This window comes from Microchirus variegatus (genome assembly GCF_963457635.1).
Source record: "Microchirus variegatus genome assembly, chromosome: 7".
Lineage (NCBI taxonomy): Eukaryota > Metazoa > Chordata > Actinopteri > Pleuronectiformes > Soleidae > Microchirus > Microchirus variegatus.
The window spans coordinates 32211221-32228921 of record NC_139808.1 but is presented as its reverse complement, the minus strand read 5'-3'; the positions used below and the strand labels follow the sequence as shown (position 1 = coordinate 32228921).

Below are 17701 nucleotides of genomic sequence, written 5' to 3'. Positions count from 1 at the left end.
CGTCTGTCTGCTCACACACACACACACACACACACACGACTCACTGTACAATTACACGACTTAACCTACATTTGACATCACAATTAATTCATATCTCTAAGGGACAGACAGTCACAAAGTCTAATGACATGACACTGCAATAAGCACTGGGGCTGCAAATAGTGCCTTAACGTTTATTTAAAGTGTATAATGAGGTTTATGTCGTGAAATTTACTGGATTAACACGTCAACATTTACATTGTTTAAGTGTTTGTTTGTTAATCCCAGTTGAAAAACTGCGTAAAGATATTTACCAGGGCATAAAAAAAGACAATTCACTCTGATTATTTGGTGGATTTTAACCCAGAGGATTTGGAGATTTAATCCAATTGTGATTCTTCAGATATAATTTAAGTCAATTCAGTCAAAAACGAGGAGAATAATATATTTGTTATTGCCATCGACGTATTGTAAGACAAACACATAGCGAGTGCAGTTTGTCCTCTATTTACTCACAACATAGAGAGCAAAGGTCAAAGGTCATACAGTCTACGTATTGAACGTGGATGGAGCAAAACTCCCGGACGCAGTAAACGAGTGAGAGTGGAAGGTTTCTGCTTTATTTCCTTGGCTTTTAAATGTCAAATGGAGGATATTTACGAGTTACAAACAATGAAATTGACTCTAAATATGGTCAAATTCTGCTGTAACTCAAAAAATTTACTTTACAAAAAAAAAAAAAATACATTGCATTTTATGGACCAAACAACTAATTCATGCATCTACAGCCCTACAAACTAACTTTAACTGTCAGGAAATCTGTGGTGTCAGCGATCTGAGGATTCATCCTGCACTCTGCACTATTTTAAAACGTACTTATTCTCCTGGATTCTGGGCACGACTAACAAAAACAACAATTATTTTGATTTAAACAAATCACAGGTTTGTTATTAATGAATTCAAACATGATTTAAGGGCAAAAAGTGAACAAATAAGGACTTCCTCCACTCTATATTACAGTGTGGTGGGTTGTAAATACGACACTATATGATACGCATCATATCTGGAGAATTAAAGGTTTATATGCAACATCAGTGACACACACTGTGTTGATCTGCCTGTCTAGACAAGTACACACACACACACACACACAGTGTACATAAACACAGACAGAACAAGTTGAACCAGACTCTGGACTGAGCGGAGCAGGAATAATAATCGCTGACTCAGCTCCAACAGTTCATGATGGCACCTCCATCTCATTATAGGCAGAAGAAGCCTCGCGGCAAAAATCCGTGTCTGGTTTTAGACAAAGAAGAAGAAGCTGAAATCCAGACTGGTGCATTTCTGGGACTGACGAGGAGACTGAATTTATGCCTCCTCAGCTTTAGGGATGGAATATTTTGACGTTTAAAGCGACAGGATGTAGGGTTTCCAAGATTATTTCAGAGTGTGACCTCTCGTTAAACCATCCCCCCCAACCAACAACGTTCAAGAAAACACGGGAAATGTGAGTCAAGTTGAAAACACAGTTGGTTTCAATAAAGCTGACTGAAAGGGATGACGTACACACTCATTTTTTTGTGTTAATGTCTGAAAATGTGCTGGTAATACGAGACAAAAAAAAGACATTGAAAATCGATCGAAACAACGTCACAATCTCGACGTTGGAAGAAAACATGTTAGCGTGAAGCTAACCACGATAACTGCTGATTTGGGCGGCACATCGGAGAATGGTGACACCTGTGGATCTTACTGTCTAATCGCAATAAACCAGATCAATAAAAGGTGGATTTCACACATTCAGCCTCTGACAGAATCAGGATCAACAACAACAACAACACACACAAGCATCTTTCTTACCCTTGAGCAGTGGCAAGGGCGTGAGCTCTATGGGTTTGCCCTGAGAGCGGAACTGGGACGAGCTCTGCGACCGCTTGGGCTTGACCTTCCTGACAGACTTCCGTGAAAATCCGTCCACTTTGTCCACAGATGGAGATGTGGTGGCTGCCGAGGACATAGCCCTGCTGGGGGGGGGAGAGAGACAGACAGCGGGGGTTAATATTTACTGTACGTACGTAGACGTGTTAGCACTGAACGACATGCTAGAAAATCTTATCATGATATACTTTTGTAGACTTCTGTAAGACTGGGTTGATATCTGGATTATATTTTGAATCTATATCCTGATATAGGAGATGTTTGTGGATATAAAGCTGCACGGACGTTTGTGCTTCTCAAAAATACACTGTGAATAACACAATCTGCTGCACAAATTCAATATAAAAAATAGACCATATATGGATATAACACCCATATATGACCCAGATTGATCTAACCCAGAGATTTGACTTGTTAAAACCACACAGAATGAGCTAAAATCTTAAATCTAGACAGGGAAACATGTCACGCATCTTTAGTCCTGATTATGTGGCTCAAAGTTTAGCTCCTGAAAGGAAAAGACGAACAAAGCAAACGACGACAAAACCCGCAGGTCGGTTTTTCTTTTTCTTCCTGCAGCCTTTTATTCGTGTCGCAGATAAACCTGAGAGTATTCAGGCCTCGGATAAAAGCCAAAACACACCGCAGCCACACAAACTGGACACATTTACATGGACACACACATATCAACACAACAATGGAGCTAGCTGTGTGGCTGCGAGCCGCCGCCACCACATTGGGAGGAAGTGGAGGAAACGTTTGACTGGTGTGTGTTCGCTGCAGATTACTCACAAACTGGCTCCCAACGACAACAACAACAACAACACAAACCAGTCGCTGTCACACTTTACACCGATCAGCGATCACCACACCCACGAGGAAACGTCAGCGCTAATTACAGTGAAGGTTTTTTGCTGTGCAGCCGTGAGAAAACACACGAAGAGACATCGGATCATAATAAATATGACAGCTGACGAAGTGTTCAACCGACCAGGGACGAGGCTTTTTACTCACAATCTGGTATTAGTTTGAACGTGCACGCTGCAGCCTCATAGACCTTTTGTAGTCGTATCCCACAGGATCCAGCAGCATTTTTTAACAAAAAGAATTGTGTTTCCAATCTGAGAGGTCTCTGAAAATAGTTTCTGTTTAAATTTAAGAATTCAGTCATAGCAATAATATTGTGAACCTAGCAATTATTGACCTTTGTTTGTCTGTTAGCAACATAACTTGAAAGGTCACGGACGGATTTGGATGACATTTACAGGAAATATCCGCAATGGGACCAGGAACAAGTGATACAATTTTGGGCGTGATCCATGGGGGGGCTGAGCTGCCTTGGCGGAGGTCTGCGCTCTCTGAGTGCTTTTCTAGTTTTCATAAATCGATTCGTTTTGGTCCATAAAATGTTAGAGAATGCTACAAAAAAAAAAAAAGGTTGTCAGGTCAGTTTTTTATGATTTCTTTGTCATGTGGAGCAAAGAAACTGAGAAAATACTCACATTTAAGATGCTAAAACTATCAGAAATCTTGCTTTTAAATCATGAAAAAAGCTAGAAAGCAATTATTCGATTATCAAAATAGTTGACGATTAATTGTTTCAGCTCCACGTGAGTCACAATCATTTTTAAAAAAAATATCGTCCCATGTTTAGCTGCTGCATTTGACGCCAATGGAGACGGAGATGATGACGAGTCCAGTGAGTCCACTCGAGAAAGAACGAAGGGAAGCTTTACGTAATAAAAAATAATAATAAAAAGAGTGCGCCGCTGCAGGCCGTTTCTCTAATGCTCCGTCAAAGTCATACAGGGACGTCATACCACGTGTGTCCAGCAGGACAAAGAGGACAGACAATAACAGAGGACACACACACACACTGCTGCGGCCTGAGGATACGGACATTTACAAGTGAGAGTATGAGAGTCTGCACAGCTGAGCCAACAAGAGAAAAACTGACTCACTGGAATAATCAACGACTGACAATTCATAAAAACACAATTTTTAAACAGAGAAAATAATAACCACTTCATGTGGTTTGAGCACATCAATTTCCCAGGTAATTTGTACTGATCATAATTTAAAGCCACCATCGACTAAGATGTAGATGACTTTTGGTAGCAAAAAGTAGAATTAGTGCTTCTAAAAACATCTCGTTTTGTCCAAAAATTAATTAAGTCGTAACGATGTATTTATGTGGACCAAAGAAAGCAGAAATTCACATTTAGAAACACAACAGGCTGCAATTTCATGGTCCATTTTTGGATCGTTCCATGGCTTATTACTTAATTCATAATTTGACGACTGAACAGAGGGGAGCTACTTTAATTTCCAATTTAAAAGTACTAACATGATAAGTGTTGTAACAATTAATCTCACCATAATTTGAATTAATAAACACATAAATAACAATGGTCGACTGAAACCAGCAAAAACACAAACAAATAGTCAGTTTCTAGTGTTTGTGATATTTGGCATTTATGTATTTAAAAAATCAGATTATTTGAACTATAATGGACAACTTCAAACTTGTGCTGTGCACTTTCCTGACATTATCAGTGTCCAAAGTTAACACATTTATCAATACTGCAACTTTATTTAACTCTCCAGGTGCAGACGACACAAAGGACTAATTACATAAGAGGCGTCTGTCGTCGACATTAATTATGAGACAGCTGTTAATCATCCATCAGTGTGAAAACACCTTCTGTTTGCCGTCAGCATCATCACCAGCTGAGCAGCGATCTGTCTCATCTCAGGACGCAAACTTTAAATACTCCACTCTGACGTCATCTCTCTGAAAAACACTGACACTGAGCAGAACAACTAGACTTCCTGTCCCTGCTTTTGACTTTTCTCCTCCTCGTCATCACTAAAAACTGGACACGATGGACACATTTCAGCCACTTAATAAACGGTTTAAATCTGCAATATGTCAAGAATTCACCTCTTCATCGTTTCACTCTCCCACACCAAAGTCCATAGAGAAAATGGGTGGTTTCAGCTCACAGGGACACAAACATAAACCTCGACTAACAACAGTGCGTTTGTGGCTTTATGTCACCGTTATACAGCATTAAACTACAGGAAACTGGAAGTTTGTGATGATTAGATTTCATTTGATACATTTCCGCTAAGGGGCTAAAAACTGAAGTTTATAAACCACTCACTCTCCCACACCAAAGTCCATAGAGTAAACCAGTGATTTTAACATCACAGCACACAGGAGTTCACAGGAGTTGTTGATCCACTGCTGCCTCCATCACTAACTTACAATGACTGATTTTGTCAATTCGGCTTTTTAAAACCATCGTTCAGATTGACCTCAGAGACACAAAGTGACCACACGAGGCAGCAGTAGACCAACAGCTCCTGTGTCCATATGAGCTAAAATCACTGATTTTCTCTATGGGCTTTGGTGTGGGAGAGTGAGTGGTTTACAAACTTCAGTCTCCCATTAGAAAAGTCTGTCTAACAGTGAGATAAAGCAGTGAACATCTTCTTAAAATAGCATTTACTTAAATTGACGTGGGTAAGTCTTTTGTTAAGTGGCTAAACTCTGTTTTTCCTTGAGATATTGCTGTGGGAGCTCCGCAAAAAACAAAGACCTGAACTACTGCGGGTTCTCCTCACGTCACATGACCTTATCACACAGATCTCAGAGCACGACACTACACGACAAAGACGTGCAAACCCGACACCTCGTCACCTGTTCTGAGTGCTGTTAGCGTTACTGATGTTAATATCAGTGAGGCTGAGCTTCACAGACAAACAGGAAGCAGCCTCTGAAAACCACCGTCTCTCTCTCTCTCAGATTAACGGCAGTTAATGCTTAAAGCAGAGCGGCTCTGACGCACACACACACACACACACACACACACTTAAACGATGAGGTTTTATTCCCGTGAATTACACAGTTACAGGAGAGGCGAACGACGCAGATCAGATACACCAGGACAAATAGTTTGGTTTCAGAATAAAGAGCGTGACGCTGTGAATGTTTTTTAAGATTATTTGGAGGCACACAGAAATACAGAGATTAATCAATCAGTCGATTTACACGAGATTAATAAAACTCATTTTAAATTGAGTAGAAAGCAGAAAAATGATGTCAGAAATACTCTTTCTGCGGTTGGACGTCGACTATTTATCTGAAATAAAAGCAGGATGATTATCAGATTAATCAATGGGATAAATAATCTCAGTCCTGGTGCCACAGACTGTGCACATTTGTAAAAACTTCAACACTTTCGATGTCTGCCTTTTTTTTGTATTTTGACTTGCAAAGATTATTTTCTTCATTGTTAAATTGTTCAGTTTTTTCTGAAATAATCCATTAATCAGCCTGAATCGTAATTTGCCTCCAAAAAATGATTTCTTTGTTATGTGTGTAATAATTGATTAATTATCGATTGATTTGTCGTAGCAGCTATATTTAAAGACACATTAGTGACTGATGTAAACAGAGCCGACACTGACTTTATCCTCTCGACCTCCAGAGAAAGAAAGAAAAACTACGGCCGCGTTTCCTTCAACAAAACAACCCAAATCAGACGCGACTTACCCCTGCGAGGGGGCGCTGGAATCCCCATGAACAACCATCAGTCCCTCACTTTCTTTCTATCTCCCTCTTTCTCTCTCTCTCCGTCTGATAATCCAACTCAGGACAAAAAGACTCCAGAGAGAGTGAGACTCCTGCAGCAGCTGCTCAGGTGTGTGGACACCACCGAGGCACCAGGCCCCGCCCTTTTCCCCCTGTTTTCTTACATAAGGCAGCAGACGACATCCACACTGGCTGAGGGAGGGGCGGGGCTAAAGAGCAAGGAGGAAGGAGAGATGAGGAGGAGGAGGAGGGAGCAACAGAAAGGGAGGAAGGGGAGGAAGAGGAGGGAGGGAGCAGGAACAGGAAGTCAACACAGGGACAGAAGAGTGAGAGGAGCTGGAGAAAGTTAACTCACTTTTTGTCATTTTGACAACAATAAACACACACTGAAGTATGAACTTTACTTCATCTCTGACACAGAAAAGTCACTTCTCCATGTGTCCACACTTCCTGAAACACCAGGTAAGTCTGACCCAGGACATTACCAGACCAAAACAAACAACAAGGGCCAATTCCAATTCCTATCTTAACCCTTAATCTTAACTGGCCTCAAAACCAAGTGTTGAGGGTTATTTTGTCACTTAGAAATGGGACACCCCTTAAATGCAGATATGTCTTCAGACTGTAGGGGGCAGAATAACGCCCCATAACACATTTATGTCACGATTATTTATTTATTATTTTATTTCAGTCAAGTTATTTGGTTGTCAGTTAGTTATAAGATGATACTCATACAAATACCACAACCACGGACATATTCAGCTGACAGTTACCACACACCACGGCTTATTGAAGGGTTAACGATAGCGAACGATCGGGTGTCCGCACCGGCCGGCTATTAACAAACGATCGTAAAATAAAAATAAATGTTATGCAACAATGACGTCAGTAATCCATAATATGGGCCTAAACTAAGATCATTTTTATATCTCTATTAACAAAGAAAATACTTCATTTGTATCGCACTCGCTTCACTGCTTTCGACGCCATCTTTCTCATGTGAAAACGCGCAATGCATTCTGGGTAGCCCTTGCTCCCAAGGGTGGTCTCGGAAAATCTCAATATTGAGGGCGATACAGCCATTAAACTTGGCCCTCAACTTAATTTTTCTGAGAATCGGGACAGCACTTGGACTAGAGGGAGAGCATTTTTGAGATTGAGGGTTAAGCAAGGAATTGGAATTCACCCCAACTGTCTGGGCCTTTATGGTCTTTAAATGCTCTTCACTACATCACTGACACACACACACCTGTGATCAGTCACACCTGACACACTTTTATTAGTACGTTATGAACAACGTGACCTGGCCGTGACCCCGTGACCTTCATGTGAAGGAGACTATTGTTCACACAACGTCGTCAACAACGACCTGATATTCACCATTTAAGGAGCTGATAAATCAGGGTTTTAGTTATTAATTTAGTAACTGATTAATATTCCATGAATCATTAAAACTATTAAAAACTATTTGTCCAGTATTTCCTCCATGACCGGAGCTGAACCTCAACCTGCCATGACACACACACACACACACACACAAAACCTACAAGTACACCTACACAAATACCATCACATGTAAAACACACACACACACACAGCCACACCTGGCCTCTGGCATGCTGCAGCCATCCAACACACACACATACACACGTTTCCATCAATCATTCCTGTTCGCTAACATCACTTTAAAGAGCCAATAAGATCAGTTTAAAGTCAACAGCTGATTAACAGACAGACAAATCCCAATCCTGCGGGAAATATGGTCGTGGTATACCAAGAAGAATATGTATATTCATTACAATATCATTTGTTTGTCCACAAACCAAAAATAATGAGAACCAACCCAACACCAAACTGTTTTACAAACCATTCTTCTCCAATAACGCAATGATTGCAACATTAGTTTTGCACCATCAAAAGTCACAAGGTGGCAGCAAAAGCAGCGGCAAGCTTTCATTTAGCTCGTTGGGATCAAATTGGCAAGATTCCTTGAATGCATCATTAGCAGGCGTTTGGTTCGTCAACTGCACGAATGCTCTCAAAAGCTATGAGATTTGAGGGATTCGTTGAATGCAACTCTACGGTCGTTTTTTGTTATAACTATAGGGAGAAGATCGCATATAAACACAGCACAGTCCATAGTTTTTGAATGTTGTCGATATCACAAATGGTCAAGGAGTTACGGTAATGAGACGCACTCATGACAAATCCTTTATCTACCAAACTTTTCCTGGAAATTGTTTGTTTACCATAGAAAGGTTTGCAGATATGGCTAAAAAAAGAGTGGCAACACTACAAATAGATAGTTCTCCACCATATTAGGCATGGAACATTATGAACATTTCCTCTCGCATCACGCAAAAATATGCTTTAATATAATTGTTTGAATCCTCAAATCCAAGTAGCAGAGACTTCTGTTAATTTTACTTTGATTCATTTGTAAACTTTCATATTAGCTCATGTTATTAAGGTTACAAATTACATTACTGACATGAAAATAAATATCATTCATCATCTCACTGATCATCCAAGACTAATTTAATTACAGACTCATATTCACGTAAAGTAAAAACAGATCGAAATATAAAAAGCCTCCCAAGGCACATAATAGTTTTTAATAATGTAAACAAACTTCTGAGGCTGCAGCGATCGTTCCATTCATCAAACTAGATTTTCTGATTTTTTTCAGCTTCTTAAATGTGAATATTTTCCGCTTCCTTTGCTCCAATAACCAAAGAGACGTCATTCAAACTGAATCGTTTTGGTTCGTGGACAAAAACAAGAAGTTTGAGGAGATCCAGATCAACATTTTCTGACGTTAAAAAGGACCAAACCAATCCACAGGTTGCTCAAAAATGAAAATAATCGTTAATTGTAACTCTACAGGAATACTTTCTGATTTGTTTCTCACAATTTTAACATGATATTCCTTATAGACACAGCTCCAACAGAACAGTAATTATCGTGATATATCCTTCCCTCTGTACAAAAACAAGAGGCTAATTTCATCCGTGTTTTAAACAGACGACGCTAACGGCCAACAATGAGAGAACACAGTCATTTAAAAGCAGTCATGTGACTGGAAAAGTTACAGTCACTTTACAGCGTGAACGAAGGTCAGAGTGATCGTTTCCCCAACTATTCAACCCATTCTGATATTTTGTCTTTGCATAAATATCTACTTTGTCTGGAACAAAACATCTATTTTGTCATCTTTAAAAAAGTATATCATGATAAGACTTATTTCCATTATTTCACACAACCACTGCAGCCTCTGCATGCAGCTTTTTGTGGTTTTAAAGCGAGCGAGCGAGCACCGACATGCAAAGATGTTTGTTTGCATACGACTCGCCGCACTGAACGTACACATCGTATACAACACAAATAAATGCAGATGCATTTGCGTCGACGCAAATTAAAACACACATATATACTTAAATTAAATATATAGCAGCATTGTGCACATGAAGACAGACTGGAAAGTTGCAGGCTGAAGTGCATATTCTACCATATTCTTTGTAACAGAAGGTCATTTCTTTATTTTTAACTTAAATTTAACATCTGTAGATTTAGGAATAATAAAGCATTACATGGCCCATAAGTAGAATATGAGATGGAAATGAAAGAAAATGGGCATTGTGTCTTATTGGTTACCACAAATTCCAATACAACAGGTTATAAAAGGCATTATATATCATAAATAAACAGACCAGAGGTCTGAAACTTGTGAGCCATTGTATGTTATTGTTTTTTTTAGATTTAGAACATTAGATAACAGCTAAAGCAGCAAGGTAGCCCCGCAAAAGCAACAACAACAACATGTGTGCATAAAGTTAGGGCTGCAACTAACAATTACTTCCATTAACGATTTATCTGTCGATTATTACCTCAATCAATTGAGGACGTGTTTGTTCCGTAAATGTCGTGGTTTTTGTCCACAAACCAAAAAACGTGACATTTACACTTTTTTAGGTGGTTTCTTTGTTATATGGAGCAAAAGAAACCAAACAATATTCACATTTACGACGATGAAAACAAATCAGAGAGCTTGTTTGGATTGTTTGAAAAAAAACAAAAAACACTCAAACCGATCAATCGATTAACAAAATAAAAATAGTTGACGGTTAATTGAATACAGATTAATAAAGGAATAAGAGTTGCAGCCCTAGTATAAAGCAGTAATGGAGCTGGTGTAAGCTTGGCCATGTTGGGCCTGGCAGCAGCACAATATTCAAAAGTTGACAGCGCGATAATAAGCCCTCACTTACGTTAGCTAGCTAGCAACGTTAGCGCCACGACCGGCCGCTACAAAAGCGTCTGAATTAGACGTATTTTGCGACAAATTAGGCGTCTCTACGGAGACAAGAAAACGCTTAAATGTCGTTAACATGAAAAAACCAGAGCCGCGCGTCAAAGCCGTCACTTTTAATTTCACAAAACAGCTTCTTTTTTTTTTCCTTCTTCGCTTGCTAGCTAGCGAGCTAACGCGGCTACCGCGGGGTTAGCTCAAGTTTTAGCCTGCTAGCCGCCACCAGCTCGCATTCTTTTGCAAGGAGGGGGGAAAAACACACAATTAAAGCGGATGCAGACACAATCAAATCTGAATTATGAACATGTGTGCTCGTGAAATAACGTTACCTGGGCGGGTTTGGGCGATCACCCATCATCCCAGATGTAAATAACAGAAGGGGGTGGGGGGCAGTGCTAATGCTGCTAACCGTTTAGCTGAGTGACTGACTGACTGACTGACAGAGCGACTGGGGCTGGGAAACACACACCGACTCCCGAGTGCCGAGTCCGGGGCCCCCGTCAAGCTGCAGCCGCCCGTGTGTCTGTTAGCTCTCGGTACTTTACCTTGATCCTCTGCGGTTCGCGACGGAGACGAAGAAGGCGAGGACTTTAATCCTATGTTTGGATACAAAAAAAGGGGGGGAAATCTAGCGGCGGGGGCTAAAAGTGTGAGGCTAACACCTCCAGCTCGGTGCGAACAGCGTTTCCCAGCAGGAAAATCTTTGGCCTGAAAACAGCCACAAAAAACACACACACGAGTCGCCTTTTTTCCCCCCCAACAATCCTCAAACTTCCATCAATAACAAAACGCGGCTTTATAAAAAACGACTCGGCTGACGCGTTTACATTCCCGTGAGAGGCTGCTGTGGCGGCTGGCCTTCCCCCGAACCCCTGGATTCTGCCTGTTTTTCCTCGGCTCGGTTATGATCCGGGGCCGCTGCTGCTTCTATTGTCAACACGGCTCGGCTCAGACCATGGCACACATAACACACACGGCGCAGCGCAGCGTGCTGGGCGGCGAGGGGCCGAGCGAGGAGCCGAGCGCGACGCTGATTGGCCGCCGCCGCCGAGGCCCCGCGCTGCGATTGGACGGCGGCGGGTGTCAATCACGCGGGTCCGCGCGGGTTAGGTGGACGGGAAGGGGGACGAGGAAAAGGAGGAGAGCGCGGGGCAGGAAAGTGTGTGTCTGGTGTGTTTTCTCTTGTATTGGTATCCTTGTGAGGACCAAAACACTTGTATATCTCAGGAAGTGGTTATTTTAGGGGAGATGAGGACTTTTTGACAGGTTAAGACCTGGTTTTAGGGTTTAGGTTCAGCACTTGGTTGTGATTAAGTGTATAATGTCAATGAGGACCTCTTTTGGAGACCAAAACCTGGTCCTAATGAGGCAGAACCTCATTTTCTGAGCCGATATAAACCGGTTTTGTTAATTTAATTTGATTTATTCACAGTGACAGTTTGCAATTAAAGCATATAGCAATGTGTGTGTGTGTGTCCTTATTAAGGGTCATCGTCAGGACCAGTCATCTTCGTCACCCTGGTGTTCCATTTTGAAGTTTTTTTAAAGTACTCTTTGCAGTATATCTGTTTGCACTTTTACACACTTGCATTAACTGTCAATGTTGTGATTATGAATGGTAGCAAACATAATAGTGTCCTAATAAGTGTACCTGTGCAAACCTGTGTGTGTGTCTGTGTGTGTTGGAATGAGGTTAAACCTGTCCCGGGCCTGGCCCTCGCTCCTCCACTCAGAAAATCAGATTCAACAAACAGTGTTTTACTCACACAGAATGAAATGAAAACATTTATTTAAAAACACGGATCACAATCCTGTGAATTCTGACTTCTCATGAATAAATTATAATTAAAAAGTGGAAAACGATCGAGCTTTGCATTTTTGTTCACTGCACATTTGAACACGTTTTCAAAAAATGTCCAATTTTTTCCCCATACTATTCACTCACTATATTTATTTGATTTATTTTCCCTAAATCATCATTTAAAACAATCTTGTTGTTTTCCGGCTGTTAGTAGAGTTCGTTATAGGTTTCCCTTAAAGAGACAGTTCATGATTTCTGAAATGTGACGACAAAAGACTCACCTGATACAGTCTACGACATCTTAAGAACACGTTTGCGTCTTTATCTTCACTGTTAGACAGACTTTAATAAATCACTCACTCTCCCACACCAAAGTCCATAGAGAAAATCAGTGATTTTAGCTCACAGGGACACAGGAGCTGCTGGTCTGCTGCTGCCTCGTGTGGTCACTTTGTGTCACTGAAGTTAATCTGAACAAGGATTTTCAAAAGCTGACAAAATCAGTCATTGTAAGTTAGTGATGGAGGCAGCAGTGGATCAACAACTCCTGTGAACTCCTGTGTGCTGTGATGTTAAAATCACTGATTTTCTCTATGGGCTTTGGTGTGGGAGAGTGAGTGGTTTACAAACTGTTGTTAAAGTTCGTCTAACAGTGAAGATAAAGACATGAACATGTGACGTAGATAGTGTAGACTTAAAATGATGTAGATGTGATTCAGGGAAGCATTCGTTAAAGGGCTAAAATCAGTTTTGTTGTCAGGTCTTTGCCTCCCTCTTCTTCTGGTAGCCATGTTTTTTATGTGGCCTGGTTTGCAGTCTCAAAGCCGATTGGCTCTTCATTGACTCCCGCTTCCCCGCCGTCAGCTCCGCCCCTCCCGGTTTCCACAGCAGCAGCTGAGCGTCCTCGCCCGCCGTCACCAGCGCCTCCTCCGCCGCGTCCCACAGGAAGCAGCGCACCGTGGAGGAGTGGCCTCCCTCCAGGCTGGCGAGCAGCCGCAGCCCCCTGTCGTCGCACTCCATCAGGTGCAGGTCGCCGCCGTTCGTCCCGGCCACCACCAGCAGCTTCTGCGCGTCCTCCAGCCACGTCCCCCCGACCACGTAGTCCACGCCCCCGCCGTCGGCCAGCGGCGTCAGGCTGCGAGCGTCCTCGGTGCTGAAGACGGTGAGCGGCTGGTCCGTGTCCAGCTGGCTCAGGTCCCACAGGTGCAGGCCCTCGTCGTGGCTGAGGCACAGCAGCTGAGCGTAGTCCGGTCCGGACCAGCAGACCGATCCGGCCGACGAGTCGCTGTTGCAGGTGGCGAGCAGCGACTCCTCCTCCGCTCCACGGCTCAGGTCGAACACATTGACGAGGCCGTCTGTGGAGCCCGACGCCAGGCGGTCTTTGTCGCGGGGGTGGAAGCACACCTGTGTGATGTCGTCGCTGTGCGACTCCGAGTACACGCCCAGCAGCCCGCCCCCGCCGGGCTTCCTGACGTCCCAGAAAACCAGGAAGCTGTCCTCGCCGTTCACCTGCTCCGTGCCGGCGCACAGCAGCGTGTCGCTGCAGCTCAGGCCGAAGCTGCAGTAGCTGTGCGCCGGATCGCTCTTGAACATCTGGACCGCCTGCGACCCGGGGCGACGGACGTCCCAGCCCCGCACCGTGCCGTCAGCGGAGGCCGAGTACAGGAGGTCGGGGGAGCTGCGAGGAAACGCGAGCCCACACAGCGGCTTAGTGTGACCGCGGTACTCCGCCGTCAGCTTCAGCGTGTCCTTGTTGTGCAGGTGGACGGTGAGGTCGGAGCAGGTCACTGCCAGCAGACCGGGCGGCTGCAGGGCCACGTGCAGCAGGTAGGTGGCGTCGTCTGGACGACAGCACCTGGCGATGGACAGACCTTTGAGCTTCTCCTCCAAACTCTCCATGGCAGCTCAGCTGATGGAGAGGAAAACACAAACACCAACATTTAATGATGTTGCCTCACAAATTAACCACCTCTTCATTTTAGGCGAATCTCATAATGAATATTCAATACATATTAGGAAGAAAATGTTTACATTTTAAAAATCTCTGGAAACAACTTTACAGTTCGGTATACATACACAGTCAGTGCAACAAGCTATTTACAGCTGTTTATTAGAGATTATCACTCACGTTGTCTACTTGCAACAAAATACTAAACAATCTGAGCCCACGCGTCATTTTGGAGCGTGATCTTAACGCCGAATTATTCGTGACATCTTATTAATTTGTAAAACGTAAAAAAGTCGTCTTCAATGTGATGTTTGTGTTTGTAATAAAGTGCAGACGCAAAAAATCTAAACATTTTTCAACGCGGTTTGGCGCCAACTGTTTCTTTGGAAATACAGCAGCTAAACTCACAGTTTAGCTTCATTTTAACTCGGTTTATAGCGTTTGTTGTCATTAATGTTTGTTTTTAACTCACCTTTTTTCCGCAGTAATGTCCGCAGATCAAGAAATAAACACTTCCTACCCACGTGAAACAAAACGAAACACTATGACGACATTTTTATTCTTAATATTAACGCCATTAGCATTAGCGCTAACTCAAAACGTCTTCATTCACACTGACAGTAAAAATCGTCAATAACTATGTATAACCCAAACACGCGTGGAGGATATAGTCCGTGTAACATATATGACCGACCGGAAACTCGCCCTCAACAAGTGGTTCCGGCGCTGAAGGAACGTTTCCGTTTAATCGTTTTTGCAACTTTAATGACATTTTTCCACAATCTTATATGTTTTATTTGTTGATAAAAAATGATTATTTGAATAATTCAATCGGTTTACGTTTTTAAATGTGTCTGTGTTAGAAATGTCACTGAAACGGACGGACTGCCTGAATGTTAAATGTTGAAGTGCCACCTGGTGGATCAATTGCGTAACTACACCCTTTCACACACCACCATTAGTATTATACGGATGTATTGTACCTTTCATTATCTTATATTTTCAACGAATTTATGTGATTTTTGCTTCTTTCTTTTATTTTAAACAAATTTATCCAGACTTTGAATTAAATCACATTTATTGCAGTTAAATTCACATAATCAGATAGAAATCCAGCCTCATTTTGAATCAAAAATCGTATTTGAAGAACATATTTGTAAAAATCACTGTAAATGTACAGCAAAATGTTTGTTTTTTTCAGTCAAAAAAGGGCAAATGTGACAATTTGTTTCTGTTTTTTCATCAAAAAGTTTATTTGGTTTGAAACAAAAACAGAAAAAACTAATTTACATTTTTTTAAATTTTAAAATCAGTCAGTGAACACAACTATGAACGCTTGAAAATCAAAATCAAACACTTTTGACTTCATTGGACAAAAACAAAGACTCAAAGTCTTTCGTTACAGTGACTCGGGGGGGAAAAAAACTTTCAATTTAAACTTTATTAAAAACTTTATTTACAAGTTCCCTCGACGCAGGGAGAATGATTTATGTCGCAGCTGCAGAGTGCAAAAGGCAAACGTGACGAGAGAGAAACGACAAAAACAACATCGAGATTTAAAATATTCATGTTCCCGAACAACGATGAAGGCACTGAAGAGTCAGTCTAACCGCTACGTCGCTAACGCACGCAATATTTGGTCAAAGTCAGAAAAAATAGAAATTTTCTCTGAGATTTAATTAAAAAAAATAACAATAATAAAAAACACAGTTGAGCAGAAATACCACCGCGGCCACCAGGGGTCGCACAGGAGCTGAAAATGTCAAAACTTTATCAGAAAGAATTTACAAAAAAACACCTCCCTGATTGTGTTAATATGTGAAATATTGATATAGAATTAAAGTTTTCTCAAAATAGGAGGATTGAAATGTGAGATTATTGAATGAAACAATTCTCTTTTTTTGATTATTCATGAAATTATAATCCGTCAAAGTGTCTTCAACTCTAACAACAACAACACTAAATACTTCAATCACAAACTGAGCTGCGTCATCGTTATCACATGATCACATGAACGTCATCAAACAGGAAGTACATTTCTTCTTCAGTGTCAACAGATAATTCATAAAAACAAACAAAGTGCGGCGTCTCGGTCGTGGATCACGTATGTGCCGCGTCATCGCTTCAGTCCTGACGCCTCACAGGAAAAGCAATCGACCTCAGAGCAGAAGACAAGAGTGGGAGGAGCCCTTTAAGAAAAAACACACAAACAACAACAACAACAACAACACTGTACACGTGCGATCAAAGAAAACAACGACAACAACGAAGAAGAAGAAACAGAAAAACCACAGGAATCTTATTGCTTTGAGGAGAGAAACAAAGACAAAGAAACAGAGTTCGGACTCAAAGACCAGGTTTGAAAAGAAAAATCACCAGATTAAAGAAAAATCACTAGATTAATCACAGACGTCAGGCACATTTATCATCATCAGTCTGTCGAGTTAAGGCCGAGTCGCACCTTAACGTTACCTTCACGTTACGTTCAGGTGTCACATTACGTACTACGTATTTGTGTTTGCGTAACGTACTTCAAGTTACGTACTTCATGTTACGTTCAGGTGTTACGTACTTCAAGTTACGTACGTCACGTTAAGTACTTCACGTTGCGTTCTCGTAACATACTTCACGTTGCGTTCCCGTTACGTACTTCACGTTGCGTTCCCGTTACGTACTTCACGCTACGTTCCCGTTACGTACTTCACGCGACGTTCCCGTCACGTACTTTGCGCGACGTTCCCGTTACGTACTTCACGCAACGTTCCCGTTACGTACTTCACGTTACGTTCCCGTTACGTACTTCACGCTACGTTCACATTGCGTACTTCACGTAACGTTCTGGTGTTGTGTTCAGGTATTACATACTTCATGTTACGTACATCACGTTACGTTCAGGTGTTACGTACATCACGTTACGTTCAGGTGTTACGTACTTCACGCGACGTTCCCGTTACGTACTTCACGTTGCGTTCCCGTTACGTACTTCACGCTACGTTCACGTCACGTACTTCACGCGACATTCCCGTTACGTACTTCACGCTAAGTTCACGTTACGTACTTCACGCTACGTTCATGTCACATACTTCACGATACGTTCCCGTTACGTACTTCACGCCAAGTTCA

The 17701-nt window shown here is 41.9% G+C and overlaps 2 protein-coding genes across 3 annotated transcripts in view; both read right to left on the bottom strand.

The window, feature by feature from the left end:
* Positions 1-11713, bottom strand: part of ppp2r5eb (protein phosphatase 2, regulatory subunit B', epsilon isoform b) — a 33479-nt gene extending 21766 nt beyond the window's left edge. The window contains exons 1-2 of one of the 2 annotated variants that reach the window (XM_083892097.1): positions 11159-11713; positions 1843-2006 (exon numbers count right to left, since the gene is read on the bottom strand). In XM_083892097.1, coding sequence (XP_083748223.1) covers positions 1843-2006; positions 11159-11187 — 193 coding nt within the window. In that variant the 5' untranslated portion in view covers positions 11188-11713. The remainder of the gene's footprint in view (positions 1-1842; positions 2007-11158) is intronic. The other variant, XM_083892098.1, reaches the window with a different exon arrangement.
* Positions 11714-13386: 1673 nt separating this feature from the next.
* wdr89 (WD repeat domain 89) lies at positions 13387-14529 on the bottom strand (the record flags this gene model as incomplete). Its single annotated transcript, XM_083892053.1, has 1 exon — positions 13387-14529. One exon carries the CDS (start codon positions 14527-14529, stop codon positions 13387-13389), a length of 1143 nt encoding a protein of 380 aa, XP_083748179.1.
* Between the last annotated feature and the right edge of the window lie 3172 nt (positions 14530-17701).